Source organism: Aedes aegypti, chromosome 2 (assembly GCF_002204515.2).
Source record: "Aedes aegypti strain LVP_AGWG chromosome 2, AaegL5.0 Primary Assembly, whole genome shotgun sequence".
Classification (NCBI taxonomy): domain Eukaryota; kingdom Metazoa; phylum Arthropoda; class Insecta; order Diptera; family Culicidae; genus Aedes; species Aedes aegypti.
The window spans coordinates 216,261,100-216,286,325 of NC_035108.1; the positions used below are offsets into that span (position 1 = coordinate 216,261,100).

The 25,226-nt window shown below is 35.2% G+C and overlaps 1 protein-coding gene across 5 annotated transcripts in view; it reads left to right on the top strand.

Annotated features, from left to right (window-relative positions):
• The window catches only part of LOC5578270 (calsyntenin-1), a 362,527-nt gene that overhangs the window by 306,979 nt on the left and 30,322 nt on the right, over positions 1-25,226 (top strand). For all 5 annotated transcript variants that reach the window (XM_021843974.1, XM_021843973.1, XM_021843975.1 and 2 more), the window contains one exon: positions 6,085-6,160. In XM_021843974.1, coding sequence (XP_021699666.1) covers positions 6,085-6,160 — 76 coding nt within the window. The remainder of the gene's footprint in view (positions 1-6,084; positions 6,161-25,226) is intronic.

Here is a 25,226-nt window from a genome sequence, read left to right on the forward strand (position 1 = left end):
GGACATATATGCATCTGACTCTAAACGGTTTTGTCACGAAGAGTCGCTGATTGAAGATATGACACGAACTCGAAAGTTGCTTTAAAATTTCAATTATATCGATATAGCAATGCAGCTGACGAGCTTCTAACCGAGGTGTTCCAACACTTGCCAACATTGTCATAATTTGACATGTTTAAATGCTATCTATTAAACGTGACGAGATTATCTCTTTGATCACATTTAATATGTTTACGTATTCATCTGCATTTTTTACATAATCAATTCTGTCCATGCGTTTGGAGTTCAGTTTCTTCGATTATGCGTAATCACCTATGAATACAAAAACGACAGACTCCATTCTGGTCTCCTTACATAAGTGAACATAATGTATTTATACAAGAGCAAAAGGGAAGCAAAATTTGATGTTCTTCCCACTAAATTGCCTGTGATCGATATTTGTTGTGTCTGTCCGTTCCTCGTCTCCGTCAAATTTTTCACGTTGTTTTGATTCCGGCTTCTATGCAATCTTTCGGACTATCGAAGAATGATTTGATTGAACCCCTTTCCAATGCAAAACGATGGTTTCCTTGCCAACATTAGGCTTTGCTTATCTCCGGTTCGATCTTTGGTTCTAAACATGACTATATTTAAGTCAAGCAATTTAATCAGACCATAGTATACACCCCGTGCAAAATTTTGGGTTCACCTCCCCATAAACATAAGTGTTTTGTACACAACTCTGTGAGACCACTTCAAATTGAAGCTCTCTATAATGCATTCGAAAGACAATGAGCAAAATTTACTTCGTAAGTGTTTTGAGAAAAAAAATGAATTTTGTTTATTAAAAGTTAACATGAATTTGGCATTTAAAACCAAAACACGGAAAAAAATACAGCCAAATTTCTCAGCATTTGATAGACCAAAATTGATCGGACATTAGAACCGTAATCTTATGTTCATTGAAGAGCACTCGTAAAATATTGGCAGGAAAATCGGAATACTATTCAACATCATTGAAACAGTTATTCAAGTCTTCGTGCAACAGTTTGGGTTCACCTTAGTCGGATTGGAAATCGGTTGAGCTGTTCAAAAGTAATGATTTAAAAAAATCTAATGCGCTGAGACCTACAGTGTGTGCTTATGAAAAATGACTGATTTTTTATTTTCAAAAAATATATTTCTCAAAAACTAAAAAACATACATCGCTGAAAATTTAACAGTAAACGTAAAATTTTCTGAACTTTCAAGAAAAAATGAGAACAGCAATAGCCCCTTTTGTCCCGAGGCATTCAAAACACGAGAAAAACGGAAATTATTGATTTTTTTTTTCATGCAAAAAAAAAACATTTTTTGTAAAATTTTATATTTTTCTTGAAAAGTCAAAACTTAAGCTTTCATTCCGTCTAGGGAAATTGAAAATCGGTCAAGCGGTTCAAAAGTTATATTAAAAAATAATCAAAAATTTTGCAAAATCGCGATTTTTCTGGTCATATTATTTCGGAAATGTTCACCCTAATCATAAATCCAAAAACACGTGTACCCTTATTTCGGATAAGGAACAAAATAGGTAATTTTCACGGAATTCGGTGACCCACTAGATCGGTTTTTCATGGAATGGCTGTATGTTAAAAGAAAGATATTGGATATTTGATTTTCAATTTTGAACCACCCTGGTGCACAGTCTTCAAAAAATCCCACTCCAAGAGCTGCTGAGATTCAAAATCACCAGACCAAGATTCGTTTCGCGCGCATTTTTTGTTCAAATCCCGGCATGCAATGAATCACGCCACGTGTATAAGAGGATTTAATCCCAGGATTCAATCCTTGATCGATTGTTTGCCGGTGAAATGAATCGAGTTAGTATCGATAATTTCCTTAGATTTGATTGAAATTTTCTGACACTTGAAAAGTTTCTAAGAGTTTTCAATGGTTGCGGAGAGCGGGAAGTCTTACCACACGTTTTGGTAGTACTGTTCTGTCTCAAATTCCGAACAGACTCATATTCCGAACACTCGGTTATTATATGGCAATTTGGTTGAAATGTTTCGCTGAAATATGTCATCAAATTACAAGGAAATGGCAGTCAATTGCAACTGATTTTTAACGCCTTCTAATCTGTTTTATACCTCGGGAGTATTGACGATTCTCTAGTTCGAGACCAGTAGAACTAGCAGATAATTTTATTTGTGAAATTATTCGTTTGACTACGATTTATTCGTGCTGTTCGGAATTTGAATCAAGGTGTTCGGAATATGAGACAGAATGAACACAGTGTTCGGCATTTGAATCAAAATGTTGTTCCATACTTTTACGTGAAAACAATACTAAACAAGTTCAAACAAACAATTTTATCGGCACACTCAACAGCTAACAGTTAGGCTTTGTTGAGAAATTTAAATTTTCACAAATATCATCTAATTTATGCCTATCAGATGTTTTTGAAGTCGCTGTTGTCCTTAAGTGTTCGGAATATGAGTCAAAACGGTATGTAATGAATATTTAATGAATTTTCAACAAAAACAGACCATCAAAATACTTCCTCTAAAACAGACAATGATTGAGATGCAATCAAGAATTTTGAAATGGATTCTCGAGATAGCATATCTAGATTTAGCAAAAATAGTGCTGTGACGGTCAAATCTTTGACTCAATTTACTTCAGCATGAGTGGACATGACTGACAGTAGTACCAAACTTGTAGTGCACTGCAGTGGTTGGATACAATTTTTAGACATCTCACACGACGGAAACATTGCCTTTCTTACTGCATCCCGTTCAACAGGTTTTGTTTGCGCTAATCCGCTATGAAATATCAAATGTTCATGTTCGAGATGAGGAGCATTTTATTTTCATCCGAATGATTGGCTATGAGCTCAATGACAGTGATTCAGTCCTGGGATTGAATCCTAGCACAAATCACGCACGCTGAGATCGAAAAATCAAAATGATCCCGCTCATTAAGATGGATTCAAAGCATGCTTGTTTAAATCTGGGAGTAGAAGGATGCTCTTAGAAGACTGCTGGTGCATATGCAATATTTGCCTTTGCAATCATTTTGTCAGCCTTTGTGTTTCATTTCATAGTATTGATTTCAACTAGGGTAGATGTACCAATAGTGGAGGTACTAAGCACGGTTGAATTTCATTTTACCGCCTAAATTCAAGAAGCGCAATTAGTGAACATGTTAATGTTGTAACGGAAAGTAACGACCGTTGACATGATGAGAAAAATGATTTCATCGCAGTAACCCAAGGCATATCAGTGAAAAATAATACCTCCACTATTGGTACACTGTTCCTTTAGTTGCGGTATATTTTTAATTTGTGTTCCTATAGTTGCGGTATTCGTTGTTTTCTTATGGGATCCTCAACTATAGGAACACTTTACCGCAACTATTGCTACAAGAAAGAAAAGTTTTAGTAATTTTAGTGATATTTCATCAGTTTTAAAGCAATTTGAACGCTCTTCTCAACTATTCCGTGTATCAACAAGCCAAAACTTCGATTGGCATTGTCTGTTCTGTGGCTAATGTGATCAAATCGGTGAAAACGGCACTACCGCAACTATAGGAACACCCACAACTAAGGGAACACTTACCCTATGTTAAGAAAGCTCTATTATAAACAGAGAATAAGGTGTCATACTGAAATTTGAATTTCTGTCACGATGGTTGAATTCAAAAAAAATGATTTGCCTGTCAATGATGGTCTTAAGAACCATACATAAATATCGCGAAGTTTGCGAGGAAGACTATTACATAACGTTGTGTATCGAAAGGGAATTTCCTTATTGCTCCCCATGATACCGTGTTTCCGAGTAAGTTTAATGAACGCTACCATAACAGAACGCGTTAGCATTCCATGGACGGCATCAGCTCATTTATCTTCATCAGTGAGTTGTCCGTTTAACATACCATTCTTGGCATGGGGTTGTATTTCACCACCAGTAAGCCCTGGGTCAATTTACTTCTCTGTCATCAAACACTTTCACTAGAGGAATTGGTAACTCGATGGTCCTCAATTTGTAAGATTTTATGCTTGCTTTTCCAAAGGTTTCAGAAGTTCTCGCTTCTAATGGCTAAAGTGTTGCGATCGATTATTGATAAAAATATTTACAAATGTATATGAAACTATGCTATATTGAGAAACGTACTACAACACAGATAGTTCCGAAGGATAAATCAAGCATAACTCAGTTTTCAACCATATTATATTGATTGGTTGAATGAAAACTGATATATTATGGTTTAATTGTAGATATGACATGTACTGCGTATGAATTTCTTATTAATTTCTGTGAGTGTCAATATTATACACATTAAACTTTACTAATCTTTCTAAATTTTTGTCCCACAAAGAATCCAACAATGCTCCAAAGGCATGACATTCCTGTTCGATTCAGAATGTTATGATAAAAAAAGCAAAATATAGGGTGCCGGTGCCATTAGTGGACTACACAAGCTATAAAAAATCATAGCAAAATAATGAAAAGCCTTAACAAAGATCTTTTGGCGTCAACAGAAAGATTTCAACCTCTACTATATGGGAAAAATATAAAAAGATTGATAAACCTATTTTTTTAATATAAAATCGCTTGAGCTACTATTGGTACACGTGTTCCAATAATTGCGCCAGTGCTCCAGTAGTAGACGCTCGGGAATGATACAAGGAATTTTAAACAAAATGGTAAATTTTTACCTAGGTTTAACATTTTTCCCTCGGATCAGTAACTAATATCTTTCGAATGAAGCATAAAGATCATCTCTAGGGCTTTTCTTTATTTTTAAACATCCATTTTAAAAATTGCTTCCATCCGTTGATCCACTATTGGAACACGACGGCAACTACTGGTGCAAGGCAGCAAATTTTTTGCTTAAACTTAATTATTTATATGGCTTTTGATAAAATAAAAAGTTGAAATTTGGCAAATCGATTAAACGAGAGACGATCTATCCACCAAAAAAGCACATGTCGATTTTACCGAAAAATATTCGTTCTATTCCATAGTCCAAAAAAAAGAAGGCATCATCCCAGGAGCAGATTTTTCAGCATGTTTTAAAACTACAAGCTGATGGTCCACAAGAGGTCAATTTTGACAGTTATCAACTCAAATTTGTGTTAATCGATTTGACCGTGTGCCGAAAAAAGAAGATCTTTGGTTTACAACAATTCTGATGATTGTGACTTCCGGTTTGTGGAATTCAATAGAAACCTGACCATTAACACAATTTCACTAGTAGTTTTAATAACGCACAAATTTTGCTCTTCTTTGTTCGGTTAAGGATAATAACAGAAACTGGTATAATTGGGTAACATACATCAGGAGCAGATTTTGAATTTTGAGCGATTTCTTCGCTACCAGTTTGATGATTGTGTTACATTTCTAGAAGCTCCTCTTTCCAGTTTTGCACAAATTAGGTGATATCTGAGCAATTTTGTTGTACGAAATTTATGCTAGGTCATAAATTATGTACAATAAAAATCTGAAAAAAGGGTCCCAAGTCCTTGCATTTCCGTTAAAACAAGTATGAATGGTTTGGAAAATTAGTTTACACTTTTGAATATTAAATTTGTTTCTACATTTCAGTACATACTAACGTGTTTGGAATATATTTTAAAATTTCATTCAAATAGTAATTTCCATATAAATCTACATTGTTTTTGCCACCGAAAATCGTCAATCACCACCGAAATGCTGAGTATTTTACAAAATACTATTTTTATCGTAAGGATGGTAAGAAAGATATTGGATATTTGATTTTATAATTTTGAACCACCCCAGTGCATATGCAATGTCATGCGTAATGTTCATACGAACGATAAATGTCATGCGTGTTGTATGAATGCAGAAGGATAAATGGGTTAAAATTTTGGCTTGTGTGTGAATGATCGTTAAATTTTCCAAAGCATGCATAATACTTTATGAATCACTCTAAATTTTTGTCCCACAAACATTCCAACAATGCTCCAAAGACATGACTTTCCAGGTCGATTCAGAAAGTTATGATAAAGAAGTAAAACATAATGAGTAATATGAACTTCACAGTGATGTTAAGCGTTGTTCAATTCCTGAAAAAGTTTTTTTTGTCTGATTATCGTTTCAGCGCAAGCGTTCACATCTCGGTGATTGACATAAACGAGTACTCGCCGACATTTCTGCAGCCATCATACGTAACGGAGGTAAGTCATCGAATAGATTATTACACTGCGCAACGTACAAAATGTGAACGCAATTCTCACTGCAGTTCTTGATAGTAGTGCTGGATTTGGGCTTCGGGAGGCCTGGATCAGATCTCTTGACGGAACCCTTTGGTACGAAATGAGCGGGAAACTATAAGTATGGGAAAGTGTAGTATTATAAAAACAAACTATACAATACACAATATATATACAATATACAATACAATTTCACTTAAGTTGTTTCCATTAAATGAACTTGATAAACTTGATGAATGACATTCATTATTAAATCAATCAGCAAATCGATAGACTGTTATATTTTATTGAGTAGTCTGATTTCCTTACTTGATTTTCAGAAAAGATGACACAATCGAAAGAATATAATAGCAGTTTACGGAACAAGTTGCAGAATGATGATTTTTACAGCACGAGTCGTAAATTTATCGACGAGTGCTGAAAAAATCGAGTTCTTCAACGAGCTACGTACAACATTTTTTAAAATTTCGTAAAAGACCACTTGAGGGTATCAGAAATTAAATCGGTATTTATTCACCATTACTTTACAATTTTTGTTGTGTTATGATTCAATACGCAACTCAAAACAGTTATGTAATGAGAAAGCATTGCGTAATGAATCATTACAGCACTGGTTTCAGTTGCGTAATGACTATTCCCGCACTACATACTTCAGCGCCGGAAAGTATGCCATTTCATGACAGATTAGCGTATTGAAAATTCATTAAAAATTTAAAAAATTCAAATGAAAATTGTCCTACCAAATATAAATAAAATTTATATAGTTGCATGTAAGATTCAAAATCGTCAAAATCAAAGATGCCGCCAGATTTTTGTAGATTTTTGTAGATTGTAGAACATGGTTCAGAAAATCGTTCATTAGATAGGGTAAATATTACTCACATAGTTTTTGTAGCCTATTTTACTCAGTTTTTCCTCAGCTTTCTGATGGTGATCTCAGAATTTAAAACTAGCGGTGCGCTAATGATGATTTTTTTTTTCGAAATTCAAAATGGATGCCAAATTTAAATTTAGTATTTTTTTTTCTTTTGCAAATGTGAAGTGAAGTGTTAAAGCTCAATTAGTGGTTTTCTCAAACATACTTTATTTATTTATTTATTTATTTTATTAATTTTCTCCATCTGACACGATTGTCTTAATGAAGATTGATGGGGGGAAAAGCCAAATTGAATTGCTAGCATGGTGCATAAATCAAGTTGGCATAAAAACCCCATATCTTTTCGACAATGATTTACACATACATAACATATAAACGTCTGGCAATACAAATTAAAATACTAGTAATTAAAACACAAATATAAACAAAATTACAAAATACATAAATACAAAGAATTACTAAACTAGTAAACAATTTAAGCTTTACCTTCTTAAAGGAATATTCTAGTCAGACATGTAAAAGTAGTAATGCTCAGCAGTTTCATTGTAGCGGAGGGCCATAAATTTCAGGGCATCATGTTGTCCATAACGGCTGTTGCGGCCTGGTAAATATAAGAAGTTTCGTCGACGCAGGGGACGTTCGGGAACGTAGAGTTGCAGCTCCGCTAGAATAGCTGGTGCATCAACTTCACTGTTGAGAACCTTCGAAATGAACTCTGCTTGCATACTATGTCTTCTCTTTTCCAAGGTGTCGATTCCAAGCAGCATGCATCGGTGTTCGTAGGGTGGGAGATTGAGGGCATCCTGCCATGGAAGATGCCTAAGTGCTAATCGCACAAATTTTCGCTGAATGGCCTCAAATCGATCGATCCAATTTCTACTGTAAGGGATCGTTCAAATATTACGTAACGCAACAGGAGGAGGGATGGGGTGTTACATAGTGTTACGGTCCATACAAAAATTTTAAATTTTCCATACAAAACCTGTTACGTGGGGGTGGAAGGGGGTCTGGAATCGGCAAATTTTGCGTTACGTAATATTTGAATGAACCCTAAGGACACCAAACCAGCACAAAAGATTCCAGTATCGAGCGTACTAAAGCGCAATAAAGTTGCTTGAAGCAATGGGGATCATCAAATTCACAGGCAATCTTGAATATAAACCCAAGTTGTTTATTAGCTTTAGCTATCACATCATCGCAATGCGGACGAAATGTCATGTGGCGATCCAAGATCACTCCAAGATCTTTAACCTCGTCCTTGCGCTCTAAAATATGACCACAGAGGCAGTAGTCATAACGCATAGGATTCTGTCTCCTGCTAAATGAAATTGTGCAACATTTAGTTACACACAGCTCCAAACAATTACGGGTGCTCCAATCCTCGAACGTATTTAAATTTTGCTGAAGTACTTCGCAATCCTCTAAGCTGGCGATAATCATGAATATTTTAACGTCATCCGCAAATAACAGGCGGGTACCTCTAGGTATCACACGAGACATGTCGTTAATTAAAAGGGAGAATAGGAGAGGACCCAAATTACTCCCCTGCGGAACGCCAGACAAGATTGAGAATGTTTCTGAATATGTTGAACCAATGCGTACTCTCACAGATCTGTCTGCCAAGTAAGATTTCAACCAGCGTACTACTGTTATCGACACACCCATTCTTTCCAACTTGTACAGAAGAATTTCGTGATTTACTCTATCAAAAGCTGCTTTAAAATCAGTATAAACAGCGTCCACTTGTAAACCAGCATCCATGGAACGCGTACATAGAGATGTAAATTCGACGAGGTTGGTTGTAACTGATCGTTTAGGATATAAGCCATGTTGAGCACTACTAATATAATTCTTGCAGGTTTCAAAAAGAGCATTATTCATAATAATTTCGAGCAGCTTCGAACATGCACTTAAGGATGTGATCCCACGGTAGTTGGCAACATTGCATTTATCACCTCTCTTGTGGATAGGTGTAAGGTACGATACTTTCCATCCAGCAGGAAAATTTCCTCGTTGCAGCGACAAATTAAAGATTTTTAGTAATGGCGTCATCAAAGCAGCGGAGCATTTTTTCAGAAAGGACGACGGAATTCCATCCGGACCAGGTGAATACGAGTTTTTGAGTACTCTAATAATCCCTCCATATTAAAAAAGTGGCCCAGATAGCCGTAGCGGTAAACGCGCAGCTATTCAGCATGACCAAGCTGAGGGTCGTGGGTTCGAATCCCACCGGTCGAGGATCTTTTCGGGTTGGAAATTTTCTCGACTTCCCAGGGCATAGAGTATCTTCGTACCTGCCACACGATATACACATGCAAAAATGGTCATTGGCATAGTAAGCTCTCAGTTAATAACTGTGGAAGTGCTCATAAGAACACTAAGCTGAGAAGCAGGCTCTGTCCCAGTGGGGACGTAACGCCAGAAAGAAGAAGAAGAATTAAAAAAGTGTAGTTCATATGAAAGCTATATCCTTCCACTATACGATGATACTTAGTTTACTATGTGTTCTAAGGGAAATATGAGTCATATCACGCGAAGAAATACCTAAGATCAAGATCAAAATGGGCTTTTTTCGCAAACTGTTTAGCTAGCTGGAGTACGAGGGCTCTACCAATTTGAGAGAACAGAAATGATCAGCCCCTAGTTTTAGCATATACTAGCGATTAGTGACATAAAGTTGGAAATCTAACGATGTGTGCCGATGGCGGCCTGGTTTTAGCGAAAATTGCTTATTGTACGCCTGAGAATAATTTTGCTAATAAAAAATATGTTTTTAAATATCTTAATGATTTTTCAAACAGATTAGATACCATACATAACATTCCCAGACAAGAACTTCTCTTGTAATCTTCTCCTACTAATGTCTAAAAGTAAAGTCCCCATAATCCGGTTTGCACGAACAATGGTGTACAGGTGCGGTTAAGTAGGCATGCTGGTCCGCTGGGAAAATCTGAGCATTTCCAAGCCGTGCGACGTGCTCCGATTGGTGTTGTTACGTGGATGCCGCTTTTCATTAATATTTCACGTAAAATGGTATGGAATATACCTACCAAGGACAAACCATGATGATGATGATGGCGACGACGACGACGAGAGAGTTGTTACCTTCCCGGTAATGCATTGCGGTTTCATCGCTATTGTTACCTTTTTCATTTCAACGGTCGTTTTTTATTTCATTTTTTTTATTCCCAAATGGACGATTTGTGCGAAAGGATTTCCACTGACTGTGATGTTTATTCTGTTCAATCACATACGGTTGAATAGACTCGCTGAATAGAAATAAAAGTTAGAGAGTAAAACAGTAAAAAATGTTGTGTTGGTATTCATTTCAACAATTAGGATTATTAACTACTAGAGTTAGTTTGAATTGCATCCAACGAGCGAATGTCAGAGATTATATCAAATGTAGCTACTACTCTGTCCTTATTCCCGATCAGAAAATAATATCAACATTTTAATGTTATAACAAACAGAGATATTATTTCAAAGGATTTAATAACAGAATGTGTTATAAATGAAACAAAAAAAGAGAACGGGATGTGTCAAATAACTCATTCAGATATACATAACAGAAAAATAACTTATTTATAACAAAAGTTGTTATTTATATGAACTCTAAAACTCAATAGCTCCTTAATTCGATGGTCCATTCAATATCTAGTTATGAAGAGTTTACTGTAATTATAACACAATTTGTTATAGAAAATCTAAGAGAAATTGTTTCCACATTCATGTAAAGAAAATAAAAAAAATTATGGAAAATAACAAAATGTGTTATACTTTTGTTTGATTTGAAACGTAATGAGGTACAGTTTTATTCAAATTAATATTTTGTTTAATCTATATAAATGAAAATGGAATGGTGTTTGTGTGTCACGAAATGGCTCACGAACGGGGCAACGGATTTGGATAATTCTTCCCCCATTTTGTTCGTCAAGGGTTCCGACGTGTTTGTGTGTATAAAAGTTTCAGGATGTTCACCGGGAAAGTAGGAGAAACGGGACTGAAAGGAACTGTCATTTTGTATGGGACGATTCATAGCGGTTTTCAACAGCCTACTTGATGGCAAGACGAAGTTTGCCAGGACCACTAGTGTAGAATAAATGGTGTTATATTTTTTTGCTATTTTAACTCCTAACCAGGGTTGTTAACGTTAATCAACGATTAACGCCGTTTCGTTAATCCGTTGACGTTAAACTGTCGCGGTTAACGAAGCTTGCGTTGATTGCGTTGAAAAACAATTTAACGATAACGTTAACGTACAGCGTTGATTCAACGTCAACAATTTCGTTATTTTCAACGTTAACGGTTTGAAGATTCTAATATCTGAAAAACTAATTACTGGTTGCCATATTCGATTGATTTATAAATAAGTAAATGTAGAAACCCAGAAAATTATTCAGTTTACCTAATAATAAATAACGATTGAACAATGTATTACTAACATGAGAACCAGAACCAGATGGCAGCTATGTAGACAGTTTCAACGGTTTCAACTTAGACACTGAACCATGCCATGTTAAGAAACAGTTATGTAAAAGAAGAAAAAAAAGCTTGATCTCATTGCAGGTTTTATGAAATATGGACTGACTTTCTCATAGTCGGATTTGGTGGAAAATGCTGTTTATATAAGAACTCCACAATTTCGGAAGTAAGAAAATCTGCTCTACGACCATTGCCACTTTTGTCTGCTATGGTATGTTAGGGTATTATGGCAACTTGTATTTGGAAATGAGAAGTCGGGTCATCCTGGGGGCGGTCACTCAGAAATATTTGGTTGTTGGATTGGTACAAAAAGGACGTCGTGGACTGGGTTTCAGCCCATTGCGGAAAACTTCTCCCAAGCAATCACAAACTGACGTTCAAAGAGACTGACTGTTGGTTGTCTGCACTGTGAACTTAGAATTTTTTCAATCAATTTTTCATGGATACGGGGTACCAGCATAGAAACGTGTTGTTTATTGATGTTTCGAAACATTCTCGGAAAACCTTTTCGAAACATAAAATCAACGCTTGAGTTAGTGGTGATCGTTGACGTTGATTCAACGCAATCACGTTAACGTTGACGCTAACAACCATGAAAATTAACGCAACGACGTTGACGTTGATCGAGAGCACAATCAACTTTAACGGCGTTCATCGTTGATTAACGTTAACAACCCTGCTACAAATCAATGAAAATGATGGCATATTTTGAAAGAAAAAATGCGCTAACTGGGTTACAAAATCTGTTGTCATCCACTGATTGGGTACAGTTCAATATTGAAAAAAAAATAAATTATCACACATATTACCTAATTTCTTCAAATCATATGTATTTTAAGATACTGTTAAGTGTTGCCAATGTGCGTCAAACGATCAAAATAGGTAATTCTTTGAACTTTGTTTTAGAAATCACTATAAAAAATGTTCTATCTCCACGATAGATCATTTTCGTTATAGCACCATATGAAAGGGGGATGTTAGCTTCATATTGAGGGTTATTTTGGGCATTGCAATTCATTTTTCAAATGCCCTTCGTGAGGGAAAATTAGCCTTCGTGAGGGCATTACACGATCCACTTCGTAACGTCAATTAATTCCATCACCAGTAGATTTTCCACAATGCTCACGGTTTCAATGTTCGAAAAATCAATTGATTTTGGTTTTGAGTACATTTGATTGATTCAATTACTGTTTCCACACGAATCGGAAACGCAAAAATATGTTTATTTGTCACATCTTCAGTAGCACAATCATTTTCACTGCTCCAACAATCATGATGCCAAATCAAACCCATCATCACTCCGAACCCATCGATGGGAGCAAGTTTAGGAAAACCATAATCGTATTTCAAACATTCAATCCTAATATTGATACAATTTTAATTAAATGCAAACCTGGCACGGCTAGTTGGCGTCGGTTTGACATAGCATTCCAGAGAATATTAATTCGTGATCATGGATCATATTAACATGAGCTTTGTGGAAAGTTAAACATTATAGGAGTTCTACGAAAACGTCGTTATATATTAGATGGTACAGTAATGTTTTTTTTTTTTTTTTTTTTGAAGTAAGTGTTCAAAACACTTCGCATCAATCATATTCCTCCCAACATTCCAACCCATTGAATCCCTAATCAAAATAAAGCTTGCAGACTCCGGCAATTGAACACGATAGATGTTAGAGTGATAAGCCACATGGTGCCGCCGAGTAGTGGTGACAAAAGCGGATTAATTAGGCTGTTCTCTGTCTTTCCGCGTTTAGAAGGGCATGAATACATGAGTATACCTGATAGGTTTCACGCTGGTGCGGGGACTACATGGCCGTTAACTATTTCATATTGCAAATATAGCACTCAAAATAGGAGATGATAAGCTAGATTCGACTGGAAATATATTTGAATCCAAACTGTGTTTGTACTTGTATAGATGAAAAGCGGATGTTACGCTCAAATGCGTTTGATATATAGCAAGTTTCATTATCGTGTTATTAACAGATAGAATGACGACTTGTTGTTGAAATTAGTTACTTATTCTGATTGGGTTCATCATTAGAAGAGAGAAAAAGGTTTGGTCTCCAATAGTTCACAAGTTGATTAGGTTCTTCTTTTTCATCGTTTTGGCAGTGTGTCTCTACTTTTCGGCTTATAACTCTTCCAGAGCAGAAGGAAATTGCTAGTAAAAACCAATCTGAGGTATTCCATACCAGATAATTTACAGATAGTATACTTACAATCTGAAAAAGTTGTGAATGAGTCCTGTATAAGAGGTAAAATACCTCAAATAATAGATGCCTGAGCTATCTGGTCTGGAATACCTCAGTTAGGTTTTACTAGCAATTTCCTTCTGCTCTGGAAGAGTTCTACAAACACCAAACTGATTTTCAGATCAGGTATTGTGATAACTAAATAATACATGAATAATTTTCATGTAAAGTGAAATTTTTCAATAATAGTTCAATACTTCCAGCATTCGTCAATAGCTGTCGAATACCTATTTGTAGGATTTTTAGTTGTTTCAAACAATTTTTTCCTCCATACTATTATAATGCCAAATTGAAGTATTGACTACTTAACATTACCTAACTTTGGTATGATAGGACGAATTCCATCCAGAATGAGCCGAGAAAAATAAAAATCGTGCTCGATAGTCTTCGATTTGGATTAAATTTTTCACATGTTTTTGGTATGGTAGAATAAGTACAAAAATTGATCATTTGACTCAAGAGCCTATAAATTCTTGCATGCAACTTATTTGAAAAACTATAACTCTTAAACTGTTGATTTTAGATAAAAATGTAATATGAAGAAGTTGTTGTGAACCGTTTGGCCTACAAGAAAAAAATTAACACTGAAAAAATATGTTATGTTTTTTCATGAAAAATTCAATAATACATTTCTAAACGTTCACCATAGAATCAAGATAGTAAACAGATGTTTAAGACAAAGTTTTATGACGGAGAAATTTTTAATAAAAAAGGTTTTTCTAAGTTGGTTGGTTGAGTTGGTTCACTCTGACTGTATAATTTCTAGGAAAATAAAAATCATTCAATGCTTGCATGGTCAAACTGAGTGCATATCTCTAAGAAAAACAGTTTATCAAGACCTTTCGACACCAGTATCGTAAATTTTTCAATAATCCATATCGTCAATACCGAAATCAGTGGCAGCTTGAAAATTAAGGTTTTGCAGGTCAGAGTACTGAAGGCCAAAAATATTCAAATATGTGTTCAGTCAGAGTGGACCGAGTGAAAATCATGAGTACCGACCAAAATATAATATTCCAATAAGCGGGTTCTAGCACATTCCAAAAATACCCCATAGAACTACCATAAACTTCTATCGGACTCTTAAATTGATTCAAAAAATGCAACAATCAATCAGTTCATTGCTTCTCAACACTTAGTCAACTCTGTCTGCACAGAAATTGGTGCAATTTCTGACCACCCATCCAAGTATGCTAAATGGTCAAAAATCAAATTCAAATGCATCGAATTAAGTAATACCGTTTTGACTCATATTCCGAACACTTAAGGCCAACAGTGACTTCAAATGCATCTGTTAGGCATAAATTAGAAGATATTTGTGTAAAGTTTAATTTCTTCGCAAAGCCTAACTGTTACCTTGTGGGTGCATCGATAATAATGTTGATTTAATTAGTTTTAGTATTGTTTTTACGTAAAAGTATGGAACAACATTTTGATTCAAATGCCGAACAGTGTGTTGATTCTGTCTCATATTCCGAACACCTTGATTCAAATTCCGAACAGCACGAATGAATTGTATTCAAATGAATAATTTCGCAAATAAATTTATCTGAGCTGATTCTACTGGTCTCAAACTAGAGAATCATCACTACTCCCGCGGTATAAATTATATTGGAGACGTTAAAACTGAATTGCAATTGAGTACCATTTCCTTGTTATTTGGTGACATATTTCAGCGAAACATTTCAACCAAAACGCCATACAAAAACCGAGTGTTCGGAATATGAGTCTGTTCGGAATTTGAGACAAAACGGTATTTATAAATTTTTATTGATGGATAAGTAGAAGAATGTCGAGAAATCTGACAAATCTTTTGAATGTTTTTCATTTCCTCGCATTCCTCAGCGCGCTGATCATTTTCGCTGATATGGTAATATGCACTTGGTCCACTCTGACTGCACACTTTTATTGATTTTTATTGATCATCCAAAGTAAATTTGTTACATATCTCTAGCAGTTTACAGCATTCTTGAAATCTGATCAAAGTGAAACGAAGGTAAGGTAATTTCGCATCTAATGAGAGAATAATCCAATTTTCCCATGTTTTGTACTTGGTTCCCTCTGACTTAACGCCGACCAGTTTGTGATCGAAAAAAAAGTTTACAGATACATCATCAGTTTGTGTAGGATTCAAAACCAGTTATGGTAGATAGAAGCAGGCAACAAACACGGGCACAAAACAAGATTATCCGGTAACAAAAACTGGAAGCTAAGTCAGTTAACCCGTATAGGCCTGAGTGAAAGCAAAAATACTGAAACCATAACCGCTCAGAGAATTCTTAACGGATTCAAATGATTTTTTGTCAGTTCACTGGCCCACATTTCCAGTTTCTAGAAGTGGCCAGAGGAACTCGTAAATATTACTGTGGCCGGAGTTATTCCGGTGAGTCACTGGGTCAAGTCGGGTAAAAAAGGGCTATTTTTTGGGACATGCCAAGTTACCTTTATTTATTTGTAATGACAATAATTTTAATTTGCATTAATCATCAAGATCTGATATTCAACATTATAAATGAAGAGTTTTGTACCGTTTAAAATATACCGTATGTGGTAATTCGTACGTAATGTCCGGAAGAACCGGCTATAGATTTGTTGGATACTAAACCGTTTCAATGCTAGAAAAGCAGAAATCAAACATAATTCTGCACTAAAATGCGTTCCCATAAGCTTGGCACATATGTTCAGATACAAATTGGCCACTTTATCGTAAGTTTGAGGCGTCCCGGAACCCGAAAATGGCCTTTTTTAGGATTAATCAAATGCAAAACTCATACTTATCCAATCAAATCGTTTCTCAAAAGTTTTACACTGATGCAATTTTCTTGAAATTCCGTCATGTAGTGGCCACATTATAACTGATTCTGGAAATTAGCTCTAACTTGAAATTTGCCTACCTCCAGGGGCACAAACGCACAGTATTCTTCTCACCCGACCTGACCCAGTAATCCACCGGAATAACTTCGACCACAGGAATATTTAAGCGTTCCTCTGTCCACTTCTAGAAACTAGATATGTGTGACAAAAAATCATTTCAATCCATTAAGAATTCGCTGAGGGTTTTAGAATTTTTGCTTTCACTCAGGCCTATACGGGTTAATGACCTTCGGGGAAATGAAATTCGGGTTTATGGGGTAGAATCTTTATAAGAAAGGTTTGATTTGAGTGTTTATTTTTAAGGAAGATATGTTAAATTACACATTGCTAGTATAATGATTTTAAAATCAATGAATCCAAACAATAAGGTACCGTGGGGTAAGTGGATACAGCAAAATCAATAGTTAAATTCATTGTTATGTACAGCTAACGTGAATAATGTAACTCAAACTTTTTTCTGTGGATAACAAATAAGGGACTATTATATTTCAAATCGTCATTTATTTTGAATTTTCTGATTGTTATGTATTGAGAACGAGAGACTTAAAAATTTGCGCCAAATGATCCACTTGCACCACCATGGTGGGGTAAGTGGATCACCATTAAAAAAAATCTGTTCTCGAAACAAATGTAGTGTGATTATGTTTAATAAGAATGGTATTACCCTCGTTCAAGTTATTAGTGTTAGTAATGTTACATATTAATACTTTAAAATTAAAAAGTATCTTTATTTAATCAAAATATAATAAAAAATATGTATATATTAGTTCATACTAATTTGAACAAAAAGAAACATTGTAACTAGAAAAATTTGGAGAAAATTCATCCATTTATACGCATAAGTTATACAGAAGTATTGTAGGATTATTCCTAACGATGTTTTCGAAAAACACTTTTGATTTAAAAATATTAGTTACATTTACTTTTTAATAACAAACTGAAATCCTTCTATTTTATTTATGAATATATGTTTATCATCTGTCTAGAGCAATTTATATGGTCAAATAAGGTACGATACTATGCTTTCGATTGGAAAATTAGTATATTTTGCTCTTTTACAACTCAGCTTAGATAAACCACGAAAAGTTTCGTGTGAATTTTGAAATTATTATTTTTTTTATTCCCGAAAGGTTAAAAACAACTTTCAGGTGGATTAATTCAAATTTTCTATGATCAATTTGACAAATTCAAGCTGGGAATGGATCAAAATAAAGAAAAACAACATTTGCGGATATTGAAGCTTTTTAAAATTCTCGTAAGCAGTCTGCCAATAAATGATAATTATGCTTGATCCACTTACCCCACCCCATTAAAAAGTAGGGGTAAGTGTACCATGTCCAATATATTTGTATTTATTTATAAAAATGACATATTTTTCATTGTGATTCATTCAATTAGAACTGATATGCTCACCATGTGTCGAAAAAAATAATAGAATTCGATTTTAGACAGAGATACAATGGATTTTTGATTGATGGAAAACAATTTTCAAATTAATTACTTTTTGCAGCTAACAAGTTTGTTTGTGTTAGTGTACGTGTAGTACCAGTTTTGCAATAGTATCAGTGTGGGCGTAAGAATATAACCTAGAACGAAGCAATGGTGCGAAAACATTCAACAGATTCAAGTATTTATGCTTTATATTAACAAATGATCCACTTACCCCACTGATACACTTCCCCCACTGTACCTTACTGCATATTTTTTACTTTTCTTAAACGAATACTCAATACTTGAAGGCTGACTTTTCACGAGTTGCCTTGAAAATAGGTTAATTGATTTATAAAATTCTTTCACTATTGTATTTATCCAGGACTTTTAGGTGTTTGTGAGATCAAAAAGACCAAAGCCACAGGTAAAATTATAGATTTGTGAAAAATTCAAATTGTGTAATGTATGCTACAAATGATCACACAAGTATCGATAGTGGTCAAGAGTTCTATAGTATTGCCTATAGTATTGCCTATAGTGCATTGCTCAGCAAATGAGGTTTATGTTCTGGGGTAGTACAAAGCTAGCCAGAGCTGCCGAAGGGCAGCTAGTGAGGTTATAACAATATTTTATGATCAATAATAACATTACAAAATTGGCTCCGTTATGTTTTATTCTGCTTGAGCCTATGGAAAATCTTTCCGGGTTATTTGGCTGAATGAATGTCGTTTGGCCGAATGCCGTTTAGCCGAAATTGAAAACAATAGTGAACTACAGTTAGCATGCATTTATAATGAATTGCAAAGCTGAATTTCAAAAAACTGTTTATTCTTAAAGAAGGATAAATCATCATTGATATAGGGCAAAGCGGTCAATGTTGAATGGTTAAAATCCTCACCTACAGTCCGTGTATTCCTTATGGCGTGTTCAACAATTAGCGAGCATTTTGACCGTTCAACAACTGGCAAATAATCCTACAGCTCTTTAGTTTTAGTTCAAGGAACAGTTAATGCTGAAAGAAGAGCATTCTAAATGAAAGCAATTATTCACTTCTCTGCTAGCAGTAATAGCTGGCAGTATATGTTTTCGCATTGCGTTTAAACCGTCTAAACCGTCTAAACCGGTTCACGACTTATTCGTCTTTCTGTAACATCGATTTGCATCAATCCTTCTGATAGTACTTAGTAAATAATTTAATTTTTAGCAATCACAAGTTTGGCTTCTTCTTTTCACAACAGAGAAACAGTTAGCTTCTTCAACGAGTCGTTCGGTTTAATTTTTAATAAGGCTCTATGAACGTATAATAAGCCTTAGTTCTATTAACTATGAAAAAAAAAACAAAATATGAAAGAACAGCCTATGATCAAAGGAAAGAAAAATCTCTTATAAAAATTTAAGCTAGTGTATTGCAAATAATTGTTATATCAGTATAACTAAAAAAAACTGCCGAAGATTTAAAGGAGGTGAAATTACCAATTTAAATATAAGCTGAATTATTGACAATAAAAGTCATGAAATCAGTATAAGTTGTAAGAATAGCCTTTGTTCTTTGAAATTATCAAAAACATTTCAAACCCTAGCACACCGTTACTAGCTCAGAGACAAATCAACCATGGGCTCAGAGCCTTGACGCGAGTTCACAACTTCGTCCTGAATGAACGGGTAGTTTTATGTATTCTTCTGCAGCACCTATATAGAAACAAACACGACGTTCCGCCACATCATAAAGATCAACAAATTAACTAGAAGATCAGTTATTGGGCCACACTTATGAATCCTACGCATCAGCGTTGAAAAAATGATTTTTTTGTTCTTGATTCGGCCAAATGGCATTCGGCCAAATGGCGTTCGGCTTAATGGCCGGACACCGGAAAATCAGTCAATTGTGAAAGACTTTAACGGCATGTGAGTGCAATGTGTCATTGAAAACATTTGAACATGCTTACCGGTATTAGAATGCCCAATAATTCTATTTAAAATTAGTGATTTTAGTAGCTACCGTCAAAAAACGACGTAGCTCTAAATTTCGACAATCATCTCATTCAAAACTCCGCCTAGAGGTTACAAATAACTAAAAAAACACCTGCTTTGAACCTTATTTCGATTTTTCTTCTAAACAGGCCCACGTTTTTTTTTTTTCAAAATTTTGCCCAGGCATGCAGCTTAACTATAGAAAATGACTGGTGAGCACAGATTTCATGGAGATTTTTTTCTGCTAATAACGGTCGGGGGAGCACCGTGGAGCCACGTCCCATGGAAGTGGCCCCAACAACATATTGGAGACCTCACGCCTTTGTTGTACAGACAACAATTGTCTTTTCACAAGATAGTAGAAAATATCGAAACCAAAGGCTTTAAATTGAACATGGAAATTTGCGTTTTGTCAGGGGGAGACCCAAAACAGTGTTTCAATCACTTCTTCCGAGTTTCATTCATAGATTTCTACATCACTTTTTTCACGAATTCCTCGAAAATTCATCTATGATTTTATTGAGGAATATGTTTTAAAAATAATCTAGAAATATTTTTTTTAAGTCATACAAGAATTTGTCCTAAGAGTATCCCTTACAGACAATCATGAAAGCTAAGAATATATACATATTTATTTTTGGTGATGTTCATGAAGAATTAAAAAAACTCATCGGGTAGAATCGGGTAGAATGCATTGTCTGTGCTCTCAGCGCCATTCAGGTGATCGTCGAAATGCTGCTACTACCTTTCGATCACCTCACGATCATCTGTCAAGATCCTCCCATCCTTATCCTGATAGAACTTTCGTGTTTACTGAGATCGGCACAGCTGTCCCATCTCCTTACACTCCGTCTCCTCCAAACCCCCTTCCCTGTCAGCATATGACCGAAGTTCCCACTTGGGTTGGTTACCCGATCTTCTTTAAGGCTGCTCGTACCCCACCCAGAAATTGGTGGAACTACTGAAAGAATTTATGAAAGAGTTGACTAGAAACTATAAGAAACTATAATAGGTAGAAGTTTCTGAAGTAGAAAGGCAAAATCTTGACAAAGCTATCAAGAGTAAACATCCATAGGATTATTTTGAGGAATGACTAAACAAAAAAATTTACGAATTTAACAAAAAACAAAAGGAAACAAATCTTGAAATGATTCCTATAAAAAGTCTAATTTCGAAAGCGCGAATTCGGGTTTGATTCATAGCTGAGTTGGAGAGCGAATGCATGAGTTTTTTTTATTTATAGGTGAATTTCAGAATATTCGGAGGAATCCCTATGAACTTTCTAGTATGTTCCTTGCTAGAACTCCTGAAACAATTCATGACAGAATTCTTTGTGTTTTAAAGAAAGTTCTGTCAGAAATCCATAGATCCATTCTTGACGAACTCCATAGATCTATTGAAAAGATAAAATTTTATACAGATTTCTTAGAAATTAGAATTTATTTCAAAATAACTTGGCAGATTCTTGGCATGAATGAAAAAAAGTACTATAACAAAGTTTTGGCAGATTCCTCGCAAAAGATTAGGAATTTTTCGATCACCTCCCTATTCCATGGTCACGGTTTTTAAGGAAACCTCCAAAAATTTTATAAGGCTTCACAAGCAAGAACGAATAACTCACACCTATCTGTGCATACCCTTTCTTGATATTATACCATAATTAGGTATTGTTCAGTAATCCAGGTATTGGCAACACCCGAAACTGGTTTTATTATAGTACCGTATTCCGGGTCAACATTGATCAGTTTTTGAGTTATTTCAAAATTAAAAACATCTCGATCCGCGGAATACGTATACAGGTAGGAATTTTCCTAAGAAAATTCTACCTTCTTAAAAGTAATTCGTTGAAGTTTATGAAAGTTTTGACAACGGAATTGTTTTTGGCGATGCCGTTTTTAGTACCAATCGCATTTTTATAGCTCATACCGTTAGCAGAACTTGTGTGAGACATGAATCTTGGGTAGTGTCATCCAAAATGACAAAAATCATTGCTTCTAAAATTTAACAAATTTATGCATAAACTAAACGCAATTTTCGAACAAACCTCTTTTTCATTAGTGCATGAATATTCGAAACAGAAGCACCATTAAAGCTTTGAAAATGTTTAATTAATAAACTTTTTACGAGATGAATCATGCCGATCAATATTACCCCCGGATTACGGTATTAAAATAATTGTTCAATACAATCAGTATTGCACTACAATTGAAAAAGTTTACTTTTGAATGAAAATCCTTAATAACCAATATAACAGCATTGCAATACCTGACCTAATTATCAGTTTGATGTTCGAAGAATCATGAGATATTTTCGGGGTATTATATTTTTTTGAGATATTGTTTGAGGTATTCTCCTGCTCGGTTTGTCACGTTCTATTTGAGCAGGACATAATTTGTGCATGACTCCAAGATCCATTGCAGCCTCCACAAAGTTCTTCAGATAATCTATTTTGACACTACTTTTTCATTGAATCTTTGAAAGATTCAATAACATGATCGATTTCTGTAGGGATTTTTCCAATCAATCAAGGAGAAAGTGGTGGGAAAAAAGAAAGAAAGTGGGCAACACCAAAATTTTCAATTGATTTCTGGGAAGATCGTTGGTAGAGGAGTGCTTTTGGACTCCAAGAATTATCGAGTAAGTTTAAAATTATGCAATTTTATATAATTCATATTTATTTGAAATCGCGTCACGGTTAACTGTATATTAATTTGGTTAATAAGTAAGTGATGTAAACTTCACATAGCCAGAAAAAAACCTAATTAAATTGAGAATCGTCTGGTCTTAGTGTTTCATTCATCACTAGGTACATGACGCTTGCCGTATTACAATGACTGATTACCCTAAAACCAACTTATACGTAGCTTCGATTTGTTTTAGCGATGACGATTCATTTCTTAACCCGCTATCGACTTGGAATTAGACCATCAACAAAAACGAAAACAATATCTTTTTACCATCTGTTGGGAAGTGTGTTAAATAAACAAGAAACGGTTGTCAGCAAAGAGGAGCAATTTGCCAAAAGAAATAAGCGTGAATGACTTTATCTATCAGCGTTATTAAAATAGACACATGAATACATCAACAATATTCAGGCCAAAAGTATTTTCATCTTCCACATGGGATAAAAGCAGTTAATTCAATGTATTACAAATTATGGGGTTCTCTTCTAGTATCATTCCAAACATTACATTCATTTCTTATATCAAGGTGTTCTGTGTTAAAAAACACTATCATCCTAATTTATTAAAACTAAATTAAGTAAAACTAAATTAGGCCATTGATTATTTTTGCATGTGTGTAGGAAGTCGAGAAAAACTCCTGTTCGAAAAGATCCTCGATTCACAGCTTGGTCGTGCTGAAGTATATATTATAGAGTTATTCAATTGAGAACTCTTGTCATTTTCAACAGCATAGTTTTTTAATGTCCATGAGTCGAAAATATTCGGAATGTACAATATAAACTAACTGACCACCCTTAACATGACATAAATATTCCGTCTCAATCGGTAATCAGCCACATCTAAACTGATGAAACAGTACAGCTGTTCTGTTCTGCGCTGCCACTACTTCCACTACAACTTTTCGATATCGCTGTTAATCATCCGCTCAATTGCTTTATATAAATTTTCCAACTTCAAGGATCGATGTTCGGAAACGTTTCCGTCTGCTTGATTTTTTTCCCATCCATTTCTCGCCATCCTTTGGCAAGGCTAGCAACCCACTTTGTGTTCCAACTGTTAACAAGCTGATAGAGCAGAAACGACTTTTACCGGTCCCGGTTGTGGCATCAGTGTCGGGTCGGCTAACTAGTGCTATACGAAGGTACGTTTACGTCAAAACCTTCCAGAAAAACTAGGACAAGTGTACCAGTAGTGGAGCAACTAAGGAAAACAGCTGTAATGTGCTGATAGAATCATAAAACATGTGATTTTAAATATTGACTTATAGATTGCATCTCCTTTTATCATTCCAATGTATAAAAATCACGATTTGCTGCCAAAATCCTTGCTCCTATAATAGGAACACTGTTCTGTTAGTGGAAGTATGGTTACTTTACTAAGATAATCCATTGAATTCTTATATTATTCAATTGCTTTAAGATTTTCCAATCCTACATCATAGAAACATCACATAGTAATTTCGTTGTGCAAAAGATGTCAAAACTCACTACCTCCTCCAAAGGAAAACTTACCCTAGGTACTAGAACTTGACTTGCTATCATCTACCATGCTCTCCGTACGGAGTCATATCGAAAAGAAACGAAAGCTGAAGGTACTTCCTTCTTCAGATTCACCAATACCATCGACGAACGTCATCATTGCTGTAAACCAGATACATACTCGGTTACTTCTCAGGATGCTGCTTTCGTTTCTCGGTTTCCAGAAAAGAAAATGAAATACTTGATCTCAACCCCCGCCCCAAGACATTTTCCTTTCAAGTTTCGTATTGATGATTGGGAAACGTTTCGAACGATGAAAGGTGACGCTATCAGGCAATGTTTTTGAATATTGTGTGTGTGTGTGTGTGTGTGTGTGTGTGTGTGTGTGTGTGTGTGTGTGTGTGTGTGTGATACAATGTTTTTGAATATTGTGTCAAAATACAAAAAGCTTATTAAATATGCTTTCTTAAAATGTATGCGTCTATCGTTCAGATCGAAAGTTATTTTCCTGAATGTAACGTTGTAACACTTACTTGAAAGCGAGATCTGCTTGATATAAGCTTATCTAGAATACATCGGTATCTTTAATCAGGCAAGCAAAGAGCTTTTTGTTTCTATTTCTTGTCTGAATTCAGTAAACATCAAATACGCAGCGTGGTGTCTTCAGAACATTTGATAATTTAGTAAAAAGATATCAAGATGATTCGGCACACCGTTTTTCTGTTCAATCACTTTATTCCTTGGAGATTGTTTTATGGATATTCAACCTATCTGTAACTTTCTTAACTAAAAAGCGGAGATACACTCCTGTACAAAATGTTTGGGTCAAATAAAAAAAAAACAAAAATATTTTGTCCATATCTTTATATCGTCCATTTACACGTCTAAAATAAAATAAACACCTTAAGGTAAAGTGACCAGACGTCCCGCTATTCGCGGAACAGTCCTGCTTTCGAACATTTGTCCCGCG